The sequence below is a fragment of the Dromiciops gliroides genome, chromosome 1, assembly GCF_019393635.1.
Source record: "Dromiciops gliroides isolate mDroGli1 chromosome 1, mDroGli1.pri, whole genome shotgun sequence".
Classification (NCBI taxonomy): Eukaryota; Metazoa; Chordata; class Mammalia; order Microbiotheria; family Microbiotheriidae; genus Dromiciops; species Dromiciops gliroides.
In genome coordinates this window covers 529,599,821-529,627,285 of record NC_057861.1, presented here as the reverse complement: position 1 = coordinate 529,627,285, position 27,465 = coordinate 529,599,821, and the positions used below count along the sequence as shown (strand labels likewise).

The following is a 27,465-nucleotide window of genomic DNA, read 5'->3' as shown; positions in this document are numbered from 1 at the left end:
CTCCTCCATAGGATTTCCACTGAGGAGCATGGCCAAAAGCAGAAAAGGAGGCTTGGTGGGTACTTCCAGAACTATATTGCCTATGCCCATCTGTCTGTTGGAGACAAAGAAAGCAGACACATTCTTCACAGTGACTTTTCCCTTAAAAAAGCCCCTGGTGGCTACATTATAAGCAAGTCTAGTTGTTGGGGAGTCATTGATGCTCTGAAGTTTTGGGGGCCTGAGAAATATTGATGGGGGTTCAAATTACCCAGCAAAAGCTTCCTTCTGTCTACCCCTGAATATGCATTTCCCTCAGTGTGGCTCTCTTTCCTGTCCTGTATTCTGCAAGAATATCAACAATGAAGCTAGTGTTTATGGAAGATTTAAAAACTCTGTGGCACTTAGTATGCCTAGCATGTTTTCCCCATTGCTTCCAGCATTATTCTTCTAATGTTACTTACCCGACGATTGGTGAAGACAGAATAGCATTCTTTTACCATAACTGATTTGATGATCTCTGGGTCTGTGATGGCTAAAATAGGTTGTCTGCCATCAAAAATCCTAAATTCCCAAATTGAACATATTATATCAGTCATCTAGTTACGCTATTGGAAACAGAGGTTGCAAAGTAGAAACTATAAATTGATGGCCATATAAACCCACTGTTGCCTTATGTTCTCTAATTTGAGATTTGGAAGAGAACTAAAAGAATATAAAATTAAACTTATCAAAGTATATTTATGAAATATTTGGTGAATTTAAGATAGAATTCTGCCTCAGATAATTCCATGCTCTGTCACCCCATGCAAATCATAAACCTCTCTTAGACTCAGTTTCTTCACCTGTAAAATGAGGGTAAGACTAGAACCAACCCTGGAGAACTGTGGGGATGATCAAATAAGATAGATAAAATAATTTAAAAATCTTAAAGTGTAAATTGTATTTATTTTTTGTTCTTATCATTAGAGAAGTAAAAATCAAAGTGCTATGTGAGATATGATGGGAAAAGGGAATAGGTTCATTCAGGGGGTGACCTTTGAATTGGGCTTTAAAGAATGACTAGGCACTCAGCAGGAAAATGCAGGGTGGAGGACATTTCAATGACAGCAAACAGCTTGAGCAATCACCGTGGCATGAGAGTGGCAAGTGTATTTTGGGTAGCCAAAAAGTCATCCAGTGTGTCTAGAGAACTAAATGTATAGAGGGGAATAATAGGAAATAAGCCTGAAAAGATTAGGTGACAACATGCTATAAGGGGCTTGAATATTAGGCAGTAGTTTGAATTTTGCTTGGGAGACAATAGGGAGCCAGGCAGGATGTTGCCCAGAAAAGGGACATGAACAGATTTTTGCATGTGAAACATTATTCTGGCAATATTATTACATAAAGTTCCAGATGATGCAAGAAAATTCCAAAGGACCCATTCATAATGAAAAATCCCATCCACCCCTAGAAAGAGAATTTTCTTGACTTTTCTTGCTTTTGTTGCAACATGCTAAGACAGAAATATGTTTTATATGACTTCACTTGTATAATTGATATTATATTACTTGCCATTACAATGGGTCAGGGAGGGACTCAAGATAGGGAGAGTATTTGGAATTCAACATTTTTAAATGAATGATAAAAATGAATTAAGAGTTCTTAAAAATAAATTTAAATGGGTGAAGTAAAAGGAAAAGTATGGGGAGGAAGGATCCTGTCAGGAGGCCACAACTATAGTCTATATGCATGGTAATAAAAAACATGTACTAGTATTTGCAGTGGTGGAAGTAGGAATGTAAAAGGAATATAAGAGATGCTACAAAGATAGAACTCAAAACTTCAGGAAACTTAATGAATCAGTGATAAGAGGGAGAAAAAGGTATTGAATATAACCCTCAAAGTTATGAAAATAAAAAAACATTTAGATGAGAGGCTTCAAACTCATACATGATTTACAAGCAGCTTTAAAATTCTTGGTAAGCAGATTAAAATGAAATTATAAAATGTTTAACAAAATAAATGAAAATATTATATTGAAGTTCAGTCATTTTAGTCCTATCCAATTCGTTATGACCCATTTGGGGCTTTCTAGGCAAAGATACTGAAATAGTTTCCTATGTTCTTCTCCATCTAGTTTTACAAATGAGAAAACTGAAGCAAGTAGGATTAAGTGACTTGCTCAGGGTCACACAGCTAGTAAATCTCCAAGGCTGAATTTGAATGCAGATCTTCCTGATTGCAGGCCTGACATTCTATCGACTGTACCACCTAGGTTCTACCTAACATTATGTACCATGAATTTCTATGGGGTGAAACTGACCCAGTTTCCCTATGTATAGTATTTTACCCTATAATAGAAGTAGAGGATTATGATATTGGGATTCAGCCTAAAATGAGGGTTTGTGAGGTGTGACAGGTGAAAGGAAAGTGTTTCAGGGATATGGTAGAAACTAGGTATAGACCAATATCTCACACTTTATACTAAAATAAGGTCAAAATAGGTACATGATTTACACATAAAGGATGATATCATTAGCGAATTAAGAGAGTATGGAATAATTTATCTGTGAGATTTATGGACAGAGGGAGAATTTAGAACCAAAAAATATATAGCGAGCAATACAAAATATAAAATAGATCATTTTGATTCTATAAAATTAAGAACATTTTGCACAAACAAAACCAATGCAACCAAGATTATAAGGAAAGCAGAAAACTGGGAAAGAATTTCTGAAAGAACTATCTCTGATAAAGGTCTCATTTCTCAATTATAAAGAGAACTGAGTCAAATTTATTAAAAATACAAGTAATTCCCCAATTGATAAATGGTCAAAGGATATGAACAGTCAGTTTTCAGACAAAAAAATCAAAGCTATCTATAATCATATGAAAAATGCTTTAGATCACTATTGAGAAGATAACTGCAAATTAAAACAACTCTGAGGCATCACCTCACACCTATCAGAGTGGCAAAAATAACAAAAACAGAAAATATGGGATATTGGAGGGGATGTGGGAAAGCTGAGATAATAATCCACTGTTGGTGGAGTTGTGAAAAGATTCAACAATATTGGAGAGAAATTTCGAACTATGCTCTTAGAGCTATAGAACTGTGCATACACTTTGATCCAGCAATACCACTGCTAGGCTTATATACCAAAGACATCCCCAAAACCAGAAAAACACATATATGTACAAAAATATTTATAGCAGTTCTTTTTGTAGTGGCTAAGAATTAGAAATCAAAGGAATGCCCATCAATTAGGGAATGATTAAACAAGTTGTGGTATATGATGGTGATGGAATATTATTGTTCTATAAGAAATGACAAGCAAGATGATTTCAGAAAGGTCTGGAAAGACTTGTATGAACAGATGTATAGTGAAGTGAGCAAAACTAAAAGAAAGTTATGCACAGAGACAGTAATATTGTCTGATGAAGAACTATGAATGAAAACTATTATCAACAATACAATGATCTAAGACAATCCCAAAGAACTAATGACAAATCATACTATCCAGCTCCAAATAAAAAACTGATATTGATTGACCACAAACTAAAGCATGCAATTTTTCAGTTTTATTTTTTCTTTTGTTCCAGTTTTCGTATAGAAAATTATTAATATAATTATGTTTTACATAATTGCACATGCATAAATCTATATATGATTGCTTACCACCTCAGGGAGGGGTGGAGGGAGGGAGGGAAGGAGTGATAGACTTTGGAACTCAAAACAAAATTAAAATGTTTATTATTATAAAAAAAATTGGGTCAAAAACAAGCACTGAGGCAAATAAAATCCAAGGGGAGAAAGTAGAACAAGAAAATAAGAATGCGTAAAGGACCACCATATACAATAATAGTTAGGAATATTTGGTTTAGTGAGAGTGAGTGGGACACATAAAAGCAAATGAGTTGGTGGTGAAATTGCAGAATTTCAATTCTAGATTTTGGCATTTGTGAGATTATTGGTTTAAAAATGTCAATATCCTAGCTGCAAGTGGGAGAAGGAACTTTTTTTGAACTGTAGAGGCTAAGGAGTTGCATGGTTAGGATGTAAACTGAAATATTCTTTTGTTTCCAAGAGCAGAGCATGAGTAGAGTAGAAAATGGTGAACTTAGCACCAAGGTTATTCAATAAATTGGGAAAGTTACTTAGAGGTGAGCAGATAACAAAGGGGAAAGTATTGGGGGAATAGTGGAAGAAGAATGATCTGAAAACAACAGTGATGACTCAGAAATATGGCTTCATCTTCTAACCCTGTGAGTAGGAGGTGGAGGAAGCAGAAGACAGAGCAGAAAGCATCTTGAGAGATATGATATTTTCAGGTTAGGATGAGATTTCTATTGAATCAAGGAAGGAGAAATCAAGCTGGTCGAGAGGTTTACAGGTATGTACGGAAGTTGGTTAAGGATAAGATGAGGGCTCTTTGAAGGACAGAATCGATAGTTGATAGAAAATTGGGTTGGAGTGGGCCTAGAAAGTTATAGAAGTGATAAGAATAAGGCAAAGTATTCAGTATGAAGCATGGTGGGTACTTGCACCTAAAATGATGAGGATACATGACCATGATTGTGAAGATAATATAAGAGACATGTTAGCATGGTATGCTTTCACAGGCCCCATCAATAGATTACCCTCATGAGAGTTTAAGATAGAATATAGTATCTTGGTCTTCCAAAGTAATTAAGATTTAATGCAAGGAAAGAAAATAGAGTAGAAAATGATTGGCAGAGAATAAGTCCAACAGATCACCACAATGACATCAACAAAGGATTTTGGCAGCTATGCAGTTTGCTGATCTGAAATGCCCCTCTACATGTATGTCTTGTTCATTTTTGTTCACTATATACTTATCCCTTCACACAAGTATACCAATGTGTTATTTCCCATGCATAATTCCAATGAGGTTCTCTTCTTATTGAATTTGAATATTGAATTTGTGGGAGACTGAGTTCAAAGTTTATAGAGGCCATGTTCTGTTATTGAATACTCTGCACTGCTATTTAGTTATATTTCCTTTTATGGAACATGTGCCATAGGGCTGAATAGGAAGTGTAAAATGTTTTTGTGTTCATTCTCAAGATCTAAGATTTGGAGAGTATTGTGGGTCCCTTTCCAAATCTTTAGAATCTAGGCTAGCTAATAGGAGGATGCAGAATGACAGGGTATCAGGTGCCATACCAATGTTAACCTGTCTATCATTGGTTGCTCATGGAAATTAAAGTGAGATTAATGTGATATTATGTAATTTCCCATTTCATATATAATCATATATATATATATATCACAAAATTTCTAACATTTCTAATAATCCCACTGTTGTTTAACTCTTTGTAATCACTAAGAATGATGTTTATTAAATACAAATTATCCCAAATTCATTGGACTGAAATTAATTGGTCAGAATTAATAAGATTTTACACAGGAAATTAAAGAAAATACAGTTATAAAGTCTTTTGAAGTAAAATTAATTCTCAAAGAAATATTGGTTATCTTCATTACCCTATATGTTACTGCATGTCTGATCATCTTTTTTTATTACTATTTCTTTTTACATGTTGAATTGTAGAATATACTGGAAGCTCCTTTGGAGCAAGAACTCTTTTTCTGTCTTTGTATCTGCATTGTTCAGCAAGCTTTTTATATGATAGCCCTGTAATACAATATATCTTTCTTTGTTCAACATTCACTGTTTCATAGCATTGAACTAAAACAAGTGGATATGCACAGAATCCATGACCCAGGGTAATATCATACTAGTTGCATCTGTTATGATGTTATGGGCCTGAATTAGAATTCTGTAACATTAAACAGATCTCCAATACCTCTTCCTATTGGGGTTGAATGGGAAGCTCTTGAATGACTAACCATAGAAATGTGTAGGTATAATGGAAAGATTCCTTAGAATACTCACCCCCAGGTTTTCCCATATTTTTTAAAACATATCATGTCAAAATTTGCCACACCCTGCAAAAAATATTTTAAAATCAGATATCATCATGAATTCTCAATAATGAATAATGTCAATTGTACATTATATGAGGAAATTAAATATTAAATAATTGCATTTTTGTTATTGTTATCTTCTTCATTTTGTCTTGAGGGTATATTGTCTAATCTCATCTCCACTTGTTAACATCTGATGAAATATGATCACTTCCATGAAGTCTTTCCTGATTACTCCAACAGAAAGAAATTGTTCCAGGATCCTTGCTGTCTTGATTTTAACTCAAATGCTTTTTTTCTATGATATGAAAGCCAGTTTAAAGTAAGCACTGTTCTATTCAATGTATTTGTAACCCAGTGCCTCAAACACAGTAGACACTGAAGAAAACCCCTATGATTTATGGATTGTTACATTCTATATGCTTATGGTCTCACTATATTCTCACTTATAATACAACTATCTCAATAGATATCATTTTCTCTACTGAATAATAGGTTCCTTGAGGTCATCTACCATGGATTTTTTGTCATTGTATTTCAAATGTTCTTAAACTTTTAAGTATCCTAGACCTTTTTAGTGGTCTAGAAAATTCTATTGTGTAATTTAAGATTCTAAATGTGGATTCTAATCTGTTCCCCCAGTTTGGGGGGAAACTGACTAAAATCACTGATAAAATGAGTTTAGGTTTTTAAGGGTTTATTGAAAAATAGAAAGAAAAAGATTGAGAACAGAATTCCAACAGCCTGGCATTCCTATCTTTCCTCAAATTTCCTGTGAAGTCCTCTGCTGCCACCACCACCATCAAGTCAGGAACCCAAAAAGGGAGAGAGCTTTCTGCATAGGCCCTCTTTGCTCCTTCCTATCTCCTCCCAGAAAATAGGAGGCTCCTCAAGTTGATTGGCTGGTAGCCTTGATAGACAGCACCCATGAGCAAACGTCACTTCCTGACACCAAGGAAAAGCCACATGGCCTTGCCCTCTGAGGCATTTTCCTCATGGCAGACCTTTCCCACAGCAAGTCTCTAGTAGGTGGCATCATTCCAATCATTACACTATGGATGCCTTCTCAAAATGATGTGTTTAAATGCATAAAATCCATAGCTTTACAAATGAAACCAATTTTTCTAAAAGTAGTTATCCAAAAACCTTATTTTTCCATGTGAATAATCCTTGACTTAATACCTAGCACAATGTATCAAAGCAAATGATTAACAAATATTCATTACAAGATTATATCTAATATAATTAGGATGATGAAATCCTTTGACAAATCCCTTTTATTTTCAATGATACCTTACACTTTCTGAATAACTCTCCTAAATCAATAGAGACATCTCTACATCCCATTTTTCAGTCTTGAAGAAGCTATAGAAGATGGACCTTTGTCCCTTTCTTCCCAGAAATAAGAGAGAGAGGAAAGTAGTGGGACAAGGGACCCCAAGGAACCAGAAAATCCTCCCCCCTCCCCAAGGAATGCATAAAACTTTCCCAAGGGAAAAAAAGGAATGTGGTGTGGATGAGCACAAAGACTCTGATCTGCAAGGATACATTGATATGGATGGGTGATATTCATACTCCAGGCACTCCTTCCCAGTTGTTTTCCTTCCCAGTTGTTTTGCCCCTACCAATTGCTTTGCATTCTCCTCCCAGTTGTTTTGACAGCTTTCTTTGCAAACATATAAAGCGACCAGCTTTTCTCTTACTCAGTGAGACAGTCTCCCTAGTTATTCTGTCTTCTGGCCATATATTTCTCTCTCTTAATAATGCTTTATTTTACAAGAAAAAAAAGCAGAGAGATCTTTCAAAACTGGCCTCAAAACCAAGAAGTCCTGGATTCAAGTTTTACCTCTCCTACCTGCTGGTTGTGTGACACTAGGGAGGTAATTAATCAATACTGTCAGTAACTCTCAGACTATAAGTTGTAGGAAAAATCTGAGGAGAAAAGCAGCTAACTCACCTGGGAATTCTTATGCTTGTAAAATCACTGGTCTAGTCACTATCTCCTAGAGCACTGATGTCACAGGACTCAAAAGGAAATTCCCTTTGAATAAATGGCTAAATCTTCCAGAGAGTATTAAAGCACTCAGGCAGAATTTAGTATCAAACTTTCCATCTCTAACACTTGTTAATGAAGCCCTTTGTCCAATGAAAAGTAGATCTGAATATTAATACACACTCTGTCCCATAATATTGAAGGAGAAGTGCACTATAACTTATCTTTGGGGAATCTGAGGTCCTAAAAAGGATCAGAAGACCCTAGACCTTCAGCTGAGAGTCCAAGCCTCTCATTTTACAGATGAGGAAACTGAGGCCTAGAGAGAATAATTGATTTGTCCAAAGTCACATAGATAATAAGCATCAGGGCTGGTATTTGTACCCAAGTCTCCTGAGCTATAAGCAAATGTTCTTCCTGCTGTCCAAAGCCAGTAAAGGAGAACTCATAGAAACTCACTTTGGAATAAGAAAGAAAATTGCCAAAGAGAGGAAGAGGTGTTGGTCCTGGAATGCCCAGGTCCTTAAAGACCTTGTGTGTCCAGGTCCCATATCTGTAAAGTGAAAGAAAAAATACAAATATATTAGAGTCAAGGAAAAGACCAAAAACATAAATGGTACAGTCCATTTATCAGTAATCAGAAGGGGAAGAGCTATAAAGGTAATTCTGAGTTAAGGCTTGGTTCATTCAGACCCACATGCCACTGTGGCACTTCCAGAGATACTTCATGACTCCCACAAACATGATGAGACATGAGATTCAGTAAGGTCTTAGACAACATATTAGGTGTACTCATGTTTGGCAAGGCTCAAGTAAACCATCATTAGCACTGCCATTGGAATATAATCTGCCTCTGTCTGGACGTACTACATTAGTACTGCAACTCAACTCTATTGTGTTGGGATGAAAACCAAGTCTCTGTTGTTAGATTGGACCCAGTCCAAGGTCAATGAACCTTACATATAACCAAGATAGCTCTGGACATGAGTCTCAGACATTAAGCTCTACTCTCCAAGACCCAAGCCAACTCTTGTGCTCCAGACACCAGACCACTCCTTTTTAGAACCAGAATACCAGATACCACAATCACAGTTTCCAATATATTTCACTCAACTTAATAATCCAGTCCATGGGACAGCTAGGTGGCGCAGTGGATAAAGCACCGGCCCTGGATTCAGGAGTACCTGAGTTCAAATCCGGCCTCAGACTCTTGACACTTACTAGCTGTGTGACCCTGGGCAAGTCACTTAACCCCAATTGCCTTACTTTAAAAAAAAAAAAATCCAGTCCATGACCAAAGACTTAAATACCACACATCTTACTTTTAGGACCTTATATGCAAGAAGAGCGTTTTATACCATTCCTGATATCACTCCTTCTTTGATACTAGCTTTTGTGACTCCCATATTGTTACTACTTACTCTTCCATTTGATAGAGTTGCCACATGAAGATATAATGATCTCTTAATTGTGAAATCAAATTCAGTGATTTTTTTCTCAGTTTTCTGAGTTCTTTGCCTCTCTATAGCCTTTGTGACTATTAACCACCCCTTCCTTTTGGATCTATCTCTTTAATATCTCTAACATATTCACAGCTAATTACAAAGATGATTTATGCAGTCACACATAAAAAATCAGTAATTGTGGTAGAATGGGGGAGATGTGGAACAGCTTTTTCATGATATTCTTCTACAACTACTTCTTCAGAGCTTCAGAGCTTGGTGGCCTGGTGGATAGAAAATTGGATCTAAAGTGAGGAAACTTAATTCAAATACAGCTTTCCACACTAAGTGGATGTGTGATTCTAGGCAAGTTACATAACATCCATTTGCCTCAATTTCCTTAGCTTTGAAATGGGGATAATAATGGTACCTACATTTCAGGATTGTTGTGAGGATCAAATGAGTATATTGCTAAAGGATGTGCCACAGTAATATTACTATGCTATAAGAAATGACAAGCACCTGGTAAGACTTGTATGAACTAATATATAGTAAAGTGAGCAGAACCAAGAGAAGGTTGTGCACAGAGAGAGTAATACTGTTCTATGAAGAACTGTAAATGACTTTATTCTCAACAATACAATGATCCAATACAATGAAACATACTATCTACCTCCAAAGAAAGAACTGCTATTGATGGAACTTAGACTGAAGCATGCTATTTCTCACTTTCTTTCATTTTTTTTCTTTTGTTCAGGTTTTCTTGTGCAAGGTGACTGATGTGGTAATGTTTTATATGATCATACATGTATAGCCTATACCTGATTGCTTGCCACCTCAGAGAAGGGGGAGAAGAGGGAAGGAAAGAGGGATGGAGACTGGAGCTCAGGACTAAAAATAAAAATGTTTATTACTTTAAAAAAATAAAGTATGTACCACAGCACCTGCAAAATAGTACATGCCTGAAAAATTCTTTCTTACTTCCATATTTCCTTTTTACTTTCTTTCCTTCCTAAATTCCTATCTTCCTCTTTTCATTATTTGCTGCATCTAGTCAAGTTCATCATGTAACTATCCAATATGCTTTTGTAGGTCCACAAAGATATTTGTAAAGAATAAAGAGACAGGTTTGCTGAAGCTGTTTGACACCGATAAGGAGGATGTTCAGTAACAGAAACCAAATCAAGACAGTAGATGTTGAGATTCGTCATGTGTGTCCATTTGCAGATGATTTTGAATTCATTGCTGTAAACCAGAACAAATTGTAGGAACCTTGTAATTATATTCACAACAGGCATATCCACTTTTATTGGGGTTATAAGAAAACAGGTACCTAATACATTGTTGGTAGGACTTCAGGGTCAAAAAAATATTTTGGAAAGCAATGCGCTGATATATTATGTCACAAAATTGAATATACCTTTTAATTGAGCAATTCCTCTACCAGGATAGTTTCACAAAAAGAAACAATTTAAAAAAAAAATTTATACATGTTGAAATATATATTCGTCTTTATTTTTAAAAGCAAAAATTAGATGCAAATATTAAGTACAAAATTGACTAAACTAATTATGTCATATTATCATATTCAAATATAATAGAAGCTCCCAAAATAATTACTATTAATGTACACAAGGAAATAAGGAAGGACCTTTATGAGATAAAATAGAGCAAAATCAGCAAAACCAGAATGGCTACAGCATTACACAGTAATTTCACCTACATAAAAGAGATAAAAAGAAGAAACACAGAAAAGAACATGGGCTCAAATATGATAAAAGTTTCTAGCAAGACTGCATGGGAACTATATTTTTTTCTTCTTTTCTTATTTTATGTTACTTCATCTGATTCTAATTCAATATAGGCTGGAGTGTGGGGTAAGATTATGATGATTATTTCAAAGGCTCAACTGATTAAGTTTTGACTTCAAAATAAAGTTTTTAATAATTTTTAAAAAAACTTAGATGATATACCATTCGTCATCTGTATATCTAATATTGATATTATTTCCTCATCTAGGGTATAGTTTTTCTTCTTTTTTTTTTGTTTAGCATATTAATTAGCTGATTATAACCTCAAAGTAATATGTTCCATAAATATACTATATCATACTACATTACTTTTTTTTTTTTTGGTGAGGCAATTATGGATAAGTGACTTGCCCAGGGTTACACGGCTAGTAAGTGTCAAGTGTATGAGGCCGGATTTGAACTCAGGTCCTCCTGAATCCAAGGCCAGCGTTTTATGTACTGTGCCACCTAGCTGCCCCCATACTATGTTACTTTATATAATATTTGTGTTCTGTTTTATTGTATTGTTTGGCAGGCTACTTTTCTTGTCTGAAACTCAAGTTTCTCATCTGTCAAATGAGGGAGAAAATGAGAGAGTTGTAGTAGATAATCTCCAAGGTCCTTCCTAGGTCTCATATCCTATGCTCCTATAAACCTCAGCCAGCAATGGCTCAAAGCAGCACACATTAGCAGTTCTGACTTCCAATATGGGACTTAAGATAATAGAATCATAAATCTAGAGTTTTAGTAAGCTTCAGAGTACATCTTCAAAGTCTTCTCATTATATGAATGAAGAAACTGGTTCAGCTATTTAAGATCCTTGGCCCATATCATGCAGGTAAGTGAGCATCAAGAGAGGGATCTGAATTTAGGTTCTTTCATGCCAGAGCCCAATATCATTCTAGTTTGCAAGCTACCTCCTAAGCCATCAGTGTTGCTGTGATTTGGGCATGAATGCAGAAGGATTCCATGTCATCTAATGTTCATATTTCCCTATTTCTGTGACATTCTAGTGTCTCCTGATAGCTCTAAGAAATGAGCCTGGGGCAGCCTGGTGGTACAGTGGATAAAGCACAGGCCCTGGATTCAGGAAGACCTTAGTTCAAATCTGGCCTCAGACTCTTGACACTTACTAGCTGTGTGACCCTGGGCAAGTCACTTAACCTCCATTGCCTCACCAAAACACACAAACAAACAAAACAAAAAAAAAATAAAATAAAAATAAGCCTGGATATTTGGATTATGATTTTAAACTATCTCCCAATTCAATAACAATTTCATTTCTTCCAGAGTGGTCACTTTTTATATCCATGTGGAGAATTAGCACCACATTCCCTCTATTCACTTATAGGGTCTTTTGAAAACCCTAGAACAAAAGGAACACATGAATCTCAACTGCTACTGCTTGACTAAATTAGCATGATTCAGAGACTACAGGAAAAAAGAAAAAGAAAAATTTACAAAACTCTTCTGTGAATTCTCCTGTAAGATTTAGCAAGTGACCACTGCTTCCTTTTGTGGTAAACTAACAAGCACACCAGGGAAAAAACAAAGAACAAAGGACCAAACATTTATATCCTATAGTGTATAATTAAATGAAAGTTTTTGTACCCATCAGAAGCCTTAAAAAAATAAAAACAGCAAAGGCTGAGGTTTAGGGAGTCGCAATATCTGCAGGTGGGTCTCTACGTATTTTCTTGCTAGTACAGGTCCTTGGGTCTTATCAGTTTGTGGGGATTGCAACACTAGAAATAATTTATCAACTTTTTTCATGCAGAAAAGCTTCCATACTTGAAATGTATCAATGATGCTGACCAATTTCCTAGTTCCCTGCCTTTCCAGGACAGTGACTATTTAAAATAGATGGATGGAACAGGAAAACAATGCTCACCTTTTGTAAACACCCTCACCCCAAAGCACTTGAAAAAGAGAATGCATAAATGTCAAAAAGAATCCCAGATACCAGTTAGAAAAGACTACAGTGTTTTGCTCAAGATGAGTATCAGTAAATAGGCTATAATTTGGGGAACATAAGGAAATACCTTTTGAACTGTATAAAAGTAAAATAATAGGGAGAAAAATTGGAAAGGTAACAGGAAAAACATTTGGCATGAACTCAAGTTTATTTGAGGAGTTTTCTTTGCTTTCCAATCAATTGCCAATGCCAAAAGAATATTCTTTTGGGGAAAAACAATGGAGCCTTGGATCAAGATTTCCCTTGGTACTTTTTCTAACAAACTATGTCAATCAAATTGTATAAAAAAAGAATGATTATCATTTTCAGTTTCAGAAACCTAAATAACAAATATACCTTTATGTACATTAGGCAAAGAGCAGAAACAACTAAAAACCAGTAATTGTGAACTGTCCTGTGATAGTCACAAAGGAGTTGCCACCAATTCCTTTAAAAAAAATGTAAGAGGGGCAGCTAGTTGGCACAGTGGATAGAGCACCCACCCTGGAGTCAGGAGTACCTGAGTTCAAATTTGACCTCAGACACTTAACACTTACTAGCTGTGTGACCCTGGGCAAGTCACTTAACCCCAATTGCCTCACTAAAAAAAAAATGTAAGAGGGGAGAGGTAGGAGGTTCTCACTTACAGAAATAGGAGAGTCAAGAAGAGAATAAGGAGTGTCCAGTTTCCGGCACTTAAGCTTGGGATGATGTCCATTGTCATGCTTTCTAAACAGCTTTTTTCTTCTTTTTCTTTTCCTCCTCTCTGTTTGCCCCTTAGTTCTCAACTTTGAGTGCTTTCGTAATTCCCTGACAAATTCTGAAAAGAATATATAGGCTGTAAAAGAAGGGGTGGAGTTAAAGGGATAGCCTATGAAACTATCATCCAGCTGGGAAGTTTTGTGGACCCTATACAAATCTCTAAAGTCTCATACTTTATCTTTACTGACCTATCGTAGGAGAAAAATTCATACTAGTAGCCTGTCTTGGTCAGTTAAATACAGAAAACAATCATTAACCTTAGCCATTTTAAATACACAATGGTAATGATATAAGCAGCCTTAATCCTTATCAGAAATAGTGGTGACAAAAACAGAGTGTGGTTAAATTTTTATAGAGGTCTAAAGTACAAATGAAACAGTCAACAAGCATTTGTTAAGTGCCTATATGTGCCAGGTGCTGCACTTAGTCTGTGGAATTCAAAGTTGAAAATTCTGCCTGTGAAAATTAATAGCTAGGGGCAGCTAGGTGGCACAATGAATAGAGCACCGGCCCTGGAGTCAGGAGTATCTGAGTTCAAATCCGGCCTCAGACACTTAACACTTACTAGCTGTGTGACCCTGGGCAAGTCACTTAACCCCCATTGCCTCACTAAAAAAAAAAAGAAAAAAGAAAAAGAAAATTAATAGCTATATGAGTACAGGAAAGTCATGAGTCATGGAATCATGACAAAAGAGGTGAACTCATATGTATGAGGCATAAATTTGAATTCAAGGCCAGCTGCCTATGACAAATGGAAAATTTGCTTCCCATCAAAGGATGTAATATTACTCCTCAATAATGAGAGACTCTGAGAGTACAAAGGTCTCTTCAAGCTCTGTATGAATCATATTTGAACCTTAACTTTATCATCTGAAAAATGGGAAAAATAACATTTATAATACATTCCTGACAGGCTTCTTGTGAAACACAAAAGAACTAATGTGGACAATGTGCTTTGCAAGTTTTAAATGTTATATAAATGCTAGCTATGACTAAGATTGCTCACTGCTAATGAGGTACTATCATACATGGCTATAGCATGTGAACCCCAAAAGTGTTGGGAGGAGGGGAAATGATGTGGGGGAAGTCTTTAGGGAAGCTTCACAATATGTCCAAACCCCAGATACTGACCATTGTGGAGAACCCAGAGGGCTCTCTGTCACCCCTCTGACTGAGGTCCCCCTCCCCAGACTCAGGCCATAGTCACTGAAGCAGCAAGAGTTTCCTGGGAGAGTTTTGTGGTTAAAGCTTGAATTCCAGAGACAATGCCTGGTCGGTCTCCTAGGGTCCAAGGAGTTAGTTGTGCAAGCCTCACCTTGTTAAGGCCTGGAACAAGTTCTGTCATGCTAAGGCTGAAAGGTTGAAAAATTATTCTTATTCTCTAGAATTATTCTTGCAGAGATTTTATTTGATTTCTTTAAATACTGAACTATCCTAATAAAGGGTGCACACAGTTATTCACTTACAAGGTGGTGCTGATGTGTCAATTATTTATTGTCTCTGATCCTCAACCCCCCCCCTTGACCCTGACAGACCATGGTAAGAGACATCCCAATGCAAATAAGAAGCCTCAGGTACTAATTAACTGCTAGCTTCCAAGTACTGGTTCTTTTTGTTGTTGTTTGTCCTTTGTTCTCAAAGAGGACCATGACATTGGGGTGATGTCCTGACTTGCCCTGAATTAGATTTAAGTGAGGCAGGGCTGTGCAAAGTCACCAGCCTCACTCTCTTCTCCAGAGCCCTCTGGGTCCAGTGGCAAGATATACACATCAGGATGACTAGAGGTGGCCCCAGATGTTTAAAGCAATTGGGGTTAAAGTGACCTGCCAGAGTCACACAGCTACTAAGTGTCTAAAATGAGATTTGAACTCAGGTCCTCCTGACGCCAGGGCCAGAGCTCTACCTACTGCACCACCTAGGTGTCCCTCCAACTACTGACCTGAAAAAGAAATCTGACTTAACCCTCATTGCCCAAACAAAAAACAAAACAAAACAAAACAAAAAAGAAATCTGTTCACCTTCTTCTCTAAAATCACATAATCATATGACTTCAGACTTCAAAGGAAACTTAAAGACCTACAGCAAATTCATGAATCACCATCCTGTTTGCAGCAAGCCAAGCAAGTGCTCATCCAGCCTTTCTCTTATTAGCTGTTGACTTGTTTCAGTCATGTCTGACTCTGTGACCCTATTTGGGGCTTCCTTGGCAAAGTTACTAGAGCAGCTTGTCATTTTCTCCTCTAACTCATTTTATAGATGAGGAATTAAGGCAAAATGAGTGAAATGATGAAAGAAAATCAGGGGTAAAAAAAGACAACATCTTGAAAAGCTGAATTGGCCAAATGGAAAAGGAGGTACAAAAGCTCTCTGAAGAAAATAATTCCTTAAAAATTAGGATTGAGCAAAAGTAAGCTAATGACTATGAGAAATCATGAAACAATAAAGCAAAAGCAAAATAATGAAAAATTAGAAGGCAATGTGAAATATCTCACTGGAAAAACAACTGACCTGGAAAATAGATCCAGGAGAAATTATTTGAAAATTGTTGGACTACCCAAAAGCCATGATCAAAAAAAAGAGCCTAGATATTTTCTTCCAAGAAATTGTCTGGGGAAATTTCCCTGATATTCTAGAAACAGATGGTAAAATAAACATCGAAAGAATTCAGTGATCACCTCCTGAAAGAGATCCCAAAATGAAAACTTCCAGGAATCTTATTCCCAAATTCCAGAGATCCTAGGTCAAGGAGAACATATTGCAACCAGTCAGAAAGAAAATTCAAATACTACGGGGAGGATAACACAAGATCTAGCAGCTTCTCCATTAAAGTATCAGAGGGCATGGAATATGATATTCTGGAGGGCAAAGGAATTGGGATTACAACTAAAAATCACCTACCCAGCAAAACTGATTATAATCTTTCAGGGGGAAAATGGGAATTCAATGAAAGAGAGGTTTTTCAGACATTCCTGATGAAAAGACCTGAACTGAATAGCAAGTTTGACTTTCAAATACAAGACTCTAGAGAAGCATGCAAAGGTAAACAGGAAAAAGAAAGCATGAGGGATAATAGAAGGTTAAATGGTTTATATTCCTACATGGGAAGATGATACTTCTAACTCATAAGAACTTTCTCATTATTTGGCATCTGAATGGAGTATATTTAGAGAGAGAGCACAGGTGTACGTTAAATATGGAGGAATGATCTCTTTAAAGCATTTATTTTTTATTATTTTGTGGGGGAGGGGGCAGTCAGGGTAGGGTGGCTTGCCCAGGATCATGCAGATGGTGAGTGTCAGGTGTCTGAGGCCAGATTTGGGTTTGGGTCCTCCTGGGTCCTGGGTGGCTGCTTTGTCCACTGCACCACCTAACTGCCCCATGATGATATCCTAAAAAAAATAAAATTAAGGAATGCACTGGGAGAAAAATAAAGAGAGAGGTGGAATAGGGTAAAGTATCTCACATAAAAGAAGCAAGAAAAAGCTTATGAAGTGGAGGGGAAGATGGGGGAGCTTCAGGGGAGTAAGTGAGCCTTACTCTCATTTATTTTGGGTTTTGGGGGTTTTTTTGTTTGGTTTTGCAGGGCAATGAGGGTTAAGTGACTTGCCCAGGGTCACACGGATAGTTGTGTCAAGTGTCTGAGGCTAGATTTCAACTCAGGTTCTCCTGAATCCAAGGCCAGTGCTTTATCCCCTGTGCCACCTAGCTGCCCCAAGAGCCTTACTCTCAACAGAAATGGCTCAAAGAGGGAATAACATGCACACTCAATTGGGTATAGTATTATATCTTGCCCTGTGGGAAAGTGGGAGGGGAAGGGGATAAGGGAGAGGAGTTAAGGAAGGGAGGGCAGATTGGGGGAGGGAACAGTCAAAAGCAAAACATTTTTGTGGAGGGATAGGGTGAAAGAAGATAGAAAATAGAGTAAACGTCAAGGGGAGGGAATAGGATGGAGGGTAATATAGTTAGCAATACTAACTGTGAAAAAATCTGAAGCAAGATTGTATGATAGATCTCTGTTCTCAAACACATAGAGAACTGAGTCAAATTTGTTCAAATGAGAGCCATTTCCCAATTGATAGATGATCAAAAGACATGAAGTTTTCAGATGAAATAATCAAAGCCACCTATAGCCATATGAAAAAAAAAATGTTCTAACTCATTATTGAGTTGGAAGTGTTATTTTCTGATGTATGAATGTAAACAGTTTAACCTTTTAATTTCCCTCGTGGTTTCTTTTTCCTGTTTACCTTTCTATGATTCTCCAGGGTTTTGTATTTGAAAGTCAAATTTTCTATTCAGTTCAGGTCTTTTCATCACAAAAGCCTAAAAGTCCTCTTTTTCATTGAAATCCCATTTTTTTCCTCTGAAAGATTATAATCAGTTTTGCTGGGTAGGTGATTCTTGGCTGTAGTCCCAGTTCCTTTGCCCTCTAGAAGATCATATTTCATGCCCTCTGGTCCTTTAATGTAGATGCTGTTAGATCTTGTTTTATCCTTATTGGAGCTCCACACTATTTGAATTCCTTTTTTCTAGCTGCTTGCAATATTTTCTCCTTGACCTGGGAGTTCTGGAATTTGGTTATAATATTCCTGGAGGTTTTCTTTCTGGTGATCAATGGATTCTTTCAATTTCTATTTTAGCATCTGCTTCTACAATATTAGGGTAATTTTCCTTCACAATCTCTTGGAGGATGGTGTCTAAGTTCTTATTTTGGTCATGGTTTTCAGGTAGTCCAATGATTTTCAAATTATCTCTCCTGGATCTATTTTCCATGTCAGCTATTTTTCCAAGAAGATATTTCACATTGTCCTTTATTTTTTCATTCAATTGGATTTGCTTTACCATGTCTTGATTTCTCATAAGGTCACTAGCTTCCATTTGTTCAATCCTAATTCTTAGGCAATTATTTTCATCAGGCAGTTTTTTAATCTCCTTTTCCATTTGACTTTTCAAACTGTTGATGTTTTCTTCGTGGCTCTCTTGCATTGCTCTCATTTCTCTTTCCATTCTTTCCTCCCTCTCTCTACATCTTCCTTCTACCTCTTCTACTTTCTCTTCAAAGTCCCTTTTGAGAGCTTCCATGGCCTGAGACCAGTTCATATTTTTCTTGAAAGCTTTGGATGTAGGTGCCCTGAGGTTGATTTCCTCTTCTGAGGGTGCACCTTCATCTTCCTTGTTGCTGAAGAAACTTTCTATAGTTCTGATCTTTCTTTGCTTGCTCTTCTTTCACTTGACTTTTAGTTCCCCACTGGGGGGCCCTGCTTCTTGGCTACACTACTGTACCCAGCTTCAGAGGATCCCAGGTGTTTTGGTTTGAGGGAGGGCAGGTTTTTCCCTGCCCCTGGCCTGTTATCTGGTCTGAAGATACCCTCAAGTCAACTTGCTAGTTAACCAGCCAGCAGAGTGCTGTGTTGGTTTTTAGGTTCGACAAGCCTGTGCCCCACCCCCACCTGGGCCTCCCACCACTCAGGATTTCTTCCTGGTTCCCATCTGGGGTGGGACAACCGAATTCCTCCCTAGGTCCCACTGATACCCTTTCACTCCCCCCCACCCCCCCGCCCAGCCAGCCATTCAGCCCTTTCACCGGACCACAAGCTCTGTTCCAGAAGATGCTGGTGCTGTGGCTGATTCAGAGTCTCAGGGGTTAAGTTCTTCTGGTATGCATGTCTGGGGTCTCTTTGGGTGTGAACACAGGGTTGGACTTTACTTGCAGTGCAGCACGGCCCTCTTTAATCTATCTATAGCAGGAATATAATCTCAGCCCATATTTTTGTGGGATTTTCTGCTCCAGGAGTTCTTTTATTGCTGTTTTAGGGGTAGTTGTACCAGGAGCTCTGTATGTTTAATGTCTTTCCTCTGTCATCTTGGATCTGCCCCCTCTAACTCACTATTGATTGGAGAGATTCAGGTCAAAACAATTCTGGCTACTACCTCATACCTATTGGATTGGATAATAGGACAGCAGAAGAAAATTACAAAGGTTGTGGGAGATATGGGGGAAAAGAGACATTAATACACTCTCGGTAAAGTTGTAAACTGATACAAACATTCTGTAGAGCAATTTGGAACTATGGGCAAAGGGCTATAAAACCATGCATACTCTTTGAGCTAGCAATGCCACTACTAGATTGGTATCCTAAAAGAGATTTTTTTTAAGAGTTGAATTCAAAATTGAGGTGATGCTCATCAATTGGGGAATGGCTGAATGGGGTGAGATTAGAATGGATCACTATTGTGCTGTAAGAAATGATGAGCAGGATACTATCAGAAGAACTTAAGAAAAATGCAATCCATCTACAGTAAATGAACTGATGGTATCTGAATACAGTTTGAAGTATAATTTTTTTTTTTGCTGGTTCCCCTTTATAAAGTTTTTTTATGTGTGTTTTCTTTTACAACCTGACTAATGTGGAAATCTTTTGCATGACTGCACATTTATAATTTAAATTGAATTGCTTGAGTTCTTAAGGGGTGGTGGGGAGGGAGGGAGGAAGAGAATTTGGAATATAAAGTTTTAAAAATCAATGTGAAAAAAATTGATGTGAAAATTTGTTTTTACATGTAACGGAAAATTCAAAAGAAAAAAAGAAGAAATAAAATAAGAGAACTCCACAAAATTCTAGAAAAAAAGTCTTTTAATTCTAAGGATTTGTAAGTTTTCAGTTCTTCCAAGGTGGTATGATTTAAGCAGAGATATGGTTACTACTCTCCTGGCCTGTGCTATGGTCTGCAAGCAACTAGAAGCCTGTTTTTTTGTCCTATAACTGTGAACAGAATCCCACTCCACTGTGGATTCAAGCTCTGGTGTGCTAGTGCTCCTCCTCAGCCAGAGACCACCACCAAAGACTGCCACCTGGATGGGACTATGAGCAAAACAACAGATTCCTGCCTAATGCTAAAAGACCCCGGTAATTTCCTACTGACCAATTGTTCAACCATATTTCCCTATGTTGGCTGAGTTCCAGAAGGAGTTGCTGTCACTACTGATTCAGAGGCTCCCAAGGCCTGGTACTTGTTTGCTGGGGCTTGGTTTACCCTGGCATGGCCTGGACTGGACTGCACTCCACTCGTATCCTGTGTAGCAGACCTTTCCTGCTGACCTTCTAAGTTGTCTTTGGCTTGAAAATTATTTCACACTGTCCTTTTGTGGGTTCTGCTGCTCTTGGAATTGTGTTGTGGCATTATTTGAAGTTTTTGGAGGAGTCTTGGGGAGAACTCAGGCAAGTCTCTGCCTTTCCTCTGCCATCTTCAAGGATTGATAGTGCTACAAATGTTTATGATATCTTACAGAAAAAATTATGCAAATGAAGATAAACTACCTAAAACAGACCCTATTTAGGTTTGACATCACAAACTCACAAAATATAATAAAGATGTATACAATTTATACTGTGGTTTTATTAGTACTAGTCTTGCAATAGCAAGATAGATTCAAGAATTGCTCTGAAATTAAGAGATTTTATTCATTTTCAGGACCTTTAACATTGCATAATTTTCTTTCATAAAACAAAGGAATTAAAAGGTTCTGCTATACTTTGGTCTTCAAAAACCATATTGTTTACAACCAGAATTTTGTATTATGGTCACTGTTATTATAATTAAATCAAATTAATGATGTAACAAAAAACACCTTCATTGTTACTCTCTTGGCCTTCTGTATTATTTCCATATTAATAATGGTAAGCAAATTTTAATAGGCTGATCACAAAAAATGGGCAAATTGTGTTGAATTAAATTTGTCCATGTGGCAAAGGACATTTCTCTACTTTAAAAACAAAATCATTTTGATAAAAAACCATCCAAGTATTGAAACAAAATATGTGACTCCTCACCTGTGTCTCTTTACAAGCTCTGAAGGAAAATTCCTGCAGGTGTCACCTAGTAGCAACTTTCATGCTATTAAGGAGTACCACCTCATTTGGAGGACACCACCAAAGGGCAGGTACACATTGGAGTTGATGGTCTCCTAGTTTACCTGGTTTTTCCTTGCCATTTCAAAATAACAAGAGGAAAGATGTAAATGAAAAAAAAAATCAAGACTTGTCAGAAGAAAAATGAATCTGACTCTGGAAGAAATGAATCCATCAATAAACATTTACTAAAGTGTGTGCTTTGTGCAAGAAACTATGCTAAGTACTAGGGACACATAAAGAAGCAAAAGATATTCTCTGCCCTCGATGAACTTACTATATAATGGGAAAGTCAATAGGTAAAGAAGTATATACATTGCAAACTATATACATGATAAATAGAAATAATTAACAGAGGGAAGGCACTGAATCTTAATTCAGTTGAGGAAGTTTGAGGGGTTGAGGAAGGTTTCTTCTAAGGGATCTCATTTGAGTTGGACTTAAAGTAAATGAGGGAGGTCAGTAGTCAAGGCAGAGGAGGGTCAACATTCTAGGCATGGCCAACAGACAGAGAAAACTTGGAGCTGAGATGGATTATTTTCATTATTATTATTATTATTATTATTATTATTATTATTATTATTATTATTATTATTATTATTATTGCAGGGCAGTGAGGGTTAAGTGACTTGCCCAGGGTCACACAGCTAGTAAATGTCAAGTGTCTGAGGCAGGATTTTGATTCAGGTCCTCCTGAATCCAGGGCCAGTGCTTTATCCACTGTGCCACCTAGCTGCCCCCGAAGTATCTTCTTTGTGAAAAATCCAGGAGGCCAGTGAAACTGGATCAAAATATAGATGACAGAGTGTAAGGTAGGAAAATACTGCAAAGGCATTAGAGGCTACATTGAGAAGGGTTTTGAATGCCAGAAAATTGAGTATTTTGTAGTTGCTCCTGGAGGCACTAGGGAGTTACAGGAGTTTATTGAGGATGGGCATTACATGATCATATTTGCACCTAGGAATTTCACTTTCATGGCTGAATGGAGAATGGATTGAAGGGGGAGAGAACTGAGGCAGGTCAACCCATAGCAGGTTATTATAATAATCCAGGTGAGAAGAAGAGGCCCTATACTAGAGTAGGAGCAGCATCAGAAGAGGGAAGAAAACACCTTTGAAAAATGTTGTAAAGGTTGAATTGACAGGCTTTAGCAACAGATCGGATATTATAGGGTAAGAGATTGTAAGTAGCCAGGTACAATTCCAAGGTTGTGAATCTGACAGATTGGGAATATGATGTTGACAGAAATAGGGAAAGTGGGGAGGAGGTTTATAAGGAATAATAACAAACTTTTTTATCATATAGAAGTTAAGATGTCTACCGGACATCTAGTTCATAATGCTGGAAAGGTATTTAGAGATGAATGGAGAGTCTGGGGCAAGAGAGTTAGATTTGGGAAAACATTGGCAAAAAGATGGTAATGAAATCCATGGAAATTGATGCACTCACCAAGTGAGATATCACAGCAGAAGAATACAAGAGGTCCAGGTCAAAACCTTGAGGGACTCCTAGGAATCAGAGAGTGTTACCTGGAAGAACATCTAGTAAAAGTATCAGAGAGGGGGTGATCAGATAGGTAGGAAGAGAACCGGGATAAAGTGGGGTCCTAAAATCCTACAGAGAAGACAGTTTCAAAGAGAACAGTAAACTATGTCAAAGAGGTGAAGGAGAATAAGAATTGAGAAAAGGTCATTGCATTTGGAAACTAAGACATCATTAGTAATTTTGGAGATAGCAGATTCGGTGGAAGGATAAGGTCAGAAGCAGAATTATAAGAGGTTAAGAGAGGAGAGGCAGAGACAATGCCAGTATAGCAGAGCAAAAGGATCATTCCAGCTAAACTTTCCCAACATTCTCTTGTACACAACTTTAAAACAACATGTCAAATCAAATTCTAAGTGGGAGATATAAAATAAATTCCAAAAAAGTATGGGCTGAGACATTTTCTAGCCCAGGACAATTTAGATGGTCAGAAGGAGGGGTCTGTGTCACAGGAGTGGGGGATGAGTGAGATTTGCATCTATATAAATGTTTTCATAAAATAAGCCCTTTGAACCTGTGACAAAACTCTTGAACCTCTATAAAAGGAATTTGTGCCAAGATGAATTGTGTTCTTCTCTTGTTTTTCCAGATCTTCTTTTGTAATAAATAAGAATAACTATGAAATCTAGGCTGAGACAAAAATCTACCTCAGTTAAATTTACTTTAAATACACTTGAAACCTGCAAAGAGCCATTCTGTGTCTTCATTGCTCCCTCTCTTCCACTTCTTGAAATCTCTGCTTCTCCTTCCAAAATTGATTACCTTTTATCCAGATACTCTCAGATCACCATCAATGTTGGGATGCTCTGGCAGAATTTCATAACAGTTTAATATTTTATACCTTGAAAGGACTTCAAAACAAAAGAGATTCAAAGGAATGCATCTGTAAGGGTAGAATTTAGAAGAGATACTTGGGATGGGAGCAAGGAGGCTTTTCCAGCATGCCTCACAACAGATAATATACGCAGTTATCTATTTGCAACGGTGACTGTGATGATATTGTTCTTTTCTGAGCCTTCTATATAAATTAGAGAATATTATGGGACTTAGAGGGAGTATGGGAGAATCACTAGTTAGTAGTCATCACCTATTTCCAAGGGGAAAAAAAACCTGGTAACTTGCAGAATAACAGAGAAAATTAGTAACATACAAAAAAGATCTAGCCCCAAACCAAGACGAGGCAGAATTTGTTCTCATTTTCTTCTCTGCCCTTAGTTCTCTTCAGCACCATTATAAGGGGTCAGGTATGATTTGCTTGATGGTCTAGGTTTACTTTAAGTCATTTTTATCTTTTGCATTCCTGCTGTAACCATGGTAGCTTGGTCACTCATCTCTGTTTAAATGGTCTTTTTCAATACATCCTAAAGCTTCATAGGGAAATGACTATTTAAGTGTCTCCATGACAGATATTATCTTACTTCATCCAAAAGTAATGGAAAATGGGAATTCTTTTGTGTCAAAAAAAGTTCCTGCGTATGGAAAAACTCCTAAGTCTACTCACAAAGCCTTTTATCTTCTGACAAGAAGATGATATAATCCTTCTTATCAATCATATTAGAGAGTGAATGAAAATCTGAGAAGAGATGGGAGGTGAGTAAGGAAGAAGAAAACAAGGGACAAGAAAAGAGAATATGAAAGGAAGGAAAGGGAAAGAGACTAAGTGAGGAGTAGAGAGGAGACTCAAAGTCACAAAGATACTTAGTACCAGAAGAGATGTGAAATGAATGCCATTAAGTAGAGAAAGGGCTATGAAGTGGCTGTGTGAACTGAGGACAAATGAACTTTTTCAGAATTTTTCTAAAGGTTGGCACCCATTGCTGAGATATTTCATTCTTTCCAGAAGAGCTTTGTGTGAACCTATGGGATCTCAACATATCTTTCTCTTTTCAAACCTGATGATGCTCCCATAATAAGCACAGGTGATTTTGACAGTCATCCCAGGTGATTTGACAAAGCTTCTACTAGGAGATAAGGCAAATGGATGAATAATGAGTTATTTGGGGGGAGTAGTGAATAGCTCTGTTCCTCTCATCCTCTTACCTTTACCTGAGCAAAACTACATTTATCTCCTGCTGAAATTTCTACTGGTTCTCAGGGGAGTTGGCCAAGTGATAAAAAAAAAATGAGGTGGTGGTTTCATAGCCAGCAAAAAGAAAGATAATAAATTGGGCCAGGATTTCCTCATCACAGTTCTGAAATAAAGGCAAGAAAGATATTCAAATAAAGTCATTATACCTTTGATATATCATTCAGACATATCTATGAATTTAGGAAAGGCACCTACTTGACTCTCCAGAATAGGTGGAAAAGATCAGAAATATATTCATTGATTTGATAGGAATTTTCAACCAATATGTATCATCAGAAAGCAGGAAAAAGGTGAAGTCTAACAGGGGTTCTTCAACTTAATTTTCCTGTATGTATTCTGTTCTTTACATACACCTGCCCAACCACAGTTGTTGTTTCTGGATGTAAAATAGTGACATTTCATTTCAGGGAATTCTCTCTTCTGTCTAACACACTGTGTCATGGGACTAACATATTAGAAGGCTCTTGCAGTAGTCCAGAGGAGAGGGGATAAGTGCCTATGGTCGGATGGTTGTGCTTAGAGTGAAGCAAATATAGAGAAGAGGATGTTGGAAGAGAAATCACAGATCTAGAACTGGAAGGGACCTCAAGAATCATGTAGTCCAATACCTCAATTTTTTCAGTTCAGTAAACTGAGGCCCAAAGAGGTGAAATGATTTCTCCAGAGTATCACAGGTGTCAGAGGTAGAACTCGAACCTAGCTCCCCAGGCTCCAGAGACCATGCTCTTCCCACTTTACCCCACTATATCCTATCTTTGATGGGCTCCATTAAGGAAAGGCATACAGAAGGGAATAATAAACAATGATTACATATACATGGCTCCTACTGTTTATATTTTATATAAATGTATATACATATATATATATATATATTATTTTATTTGACCACCAAAACAAGCCTGTGAAATCCCTAGTGCAAGAATGTATCACTCCATTCTGCAGATAAAGCAATTGAGGTTCAGAGCAGCAAGATGGTTGTTCCACAGTCACTGAGCTAATACATGGCTGAAGCTGAGATTAGAATATGGTCTTCTGACTCCCAATTTCAATCCCCCTTCCATTAAAATATACTGCTTCCCTGAGGCTGAGTTTGTATAAGAATGCTTATTATGGGGGCAGCTGGGTAGCGCAATGGATAAAGCACCAGCCCTGGATTTGGGAGGACCAGAGTGCAAATCCAGCCTCAGACACTTCACACTTACTAGCTGTGTGACCCTGAGCAAGTTACTTAACCCTCATTGCCCCACAAAAAAGAGTAGTGCTTATGTATAAGATATGAGCTTACTTATGGTTAAACGAGTATAAAATAAAATTTGAGAAGTTTGACCACAAGTTCTAAATTACAAGAGAAACTTGTACCTCAGAATAATCTTTAAAATTGCCTCCATTTAGCTCATCCTACAGAAGTCAACCACCATTTTAAAGATGACTAGGTAATACCATAGAGTGTGGGACTTAGAGGTAAGTCAGATATGAGTTCAAATCTTACCTCAAAGTTTTACTAGTGTGAGAATCAGAGTGCTACCAATCTGCTGAGGAAAAATATTTTTGGGAAGCTCCACCATGAAAAGAAAGCATGTGTCAGTGTCAGGAAGTGACCTTTCTGGGGTTTTGAAGGTCAGAGGAAGTCCTGTTATCACCTCTTAGTTGTGTCAGTCAGTGCTACCAGCCAATTAGCTTGGAGCTGTGTGTGGACAGCCCTGCTTCTGGTTTGACATGGGGCATCTGGGAGAAGCTGCAGAGAAGCAAGAGTCTTTTCATTTCTGGACTTCAGCTTGGAGGTGGGGACAGGGAGAATAGGGAGAGTAGACAGATCTCATACTTTATCCACATGTTTCTCTTTACTAACCCCTAATACACTTTAATTAATACTTAATGCACAAAGATTGGTGCTATACATCTCTAATTTAAGGCAACCATTCATTAGATTTTAAACATCACGGCTAGAATTTTATACCTTACAGTTTGACAACCACAAGGAAAATGCTGAACCCCGTGATCTTCTGATCTTCCAGTTGGGTAAGTATTTTCCCAGATTTCCCATGTGTTGTCCCTTTAAGTTTTAA

At 37.4% G+C, this 27,465-nt stretch overlaps 1 protein-coding gene across 2 annotated transcripts in view; it reads right to left on the bottom strand.

Annotated features, from left to right (window-relative positions):
- The window catches only part of LOC122746529 (cytochrome P450 3A24-like), a 44,073-nt gene extending 29,959 nt beyond the window's left edge, over nt 1–14,114 (bottom strand). Inside the window, exons 1-5 of one of the 2 annotated variants that reach the window (XM_043992199.1) lie at nt 14,047–14,114; nt 13,744–13,916; nt 8,370–8,463; nt 5,886–5,938; nt 444–543 (exon numbers count right to left, since the gene is read on the bottom strand). In XM_043992199.1, coding sequence (XP_043848134.1) covers nt 444–543; nt 5,886–5,938; nt 8,370–8,463; nt 13,744–13,820 — 324 coding nt within the window. In that variant the 5' untranslated portion in view covers nt 13,821–13,916; nt 14,047–14,114. Of the gene's footprint in view, nt 1–443; nt 544–5,885; nt 5,939–8,369; nt 8,464–13,743 lie in introns of both variants that reach the window. The other variant, XM_043992190.1, reaches the window with a different exon arrangement.
- Nucleotides 14,115–27,465: the final 13,351 nt, after the last annotated feature.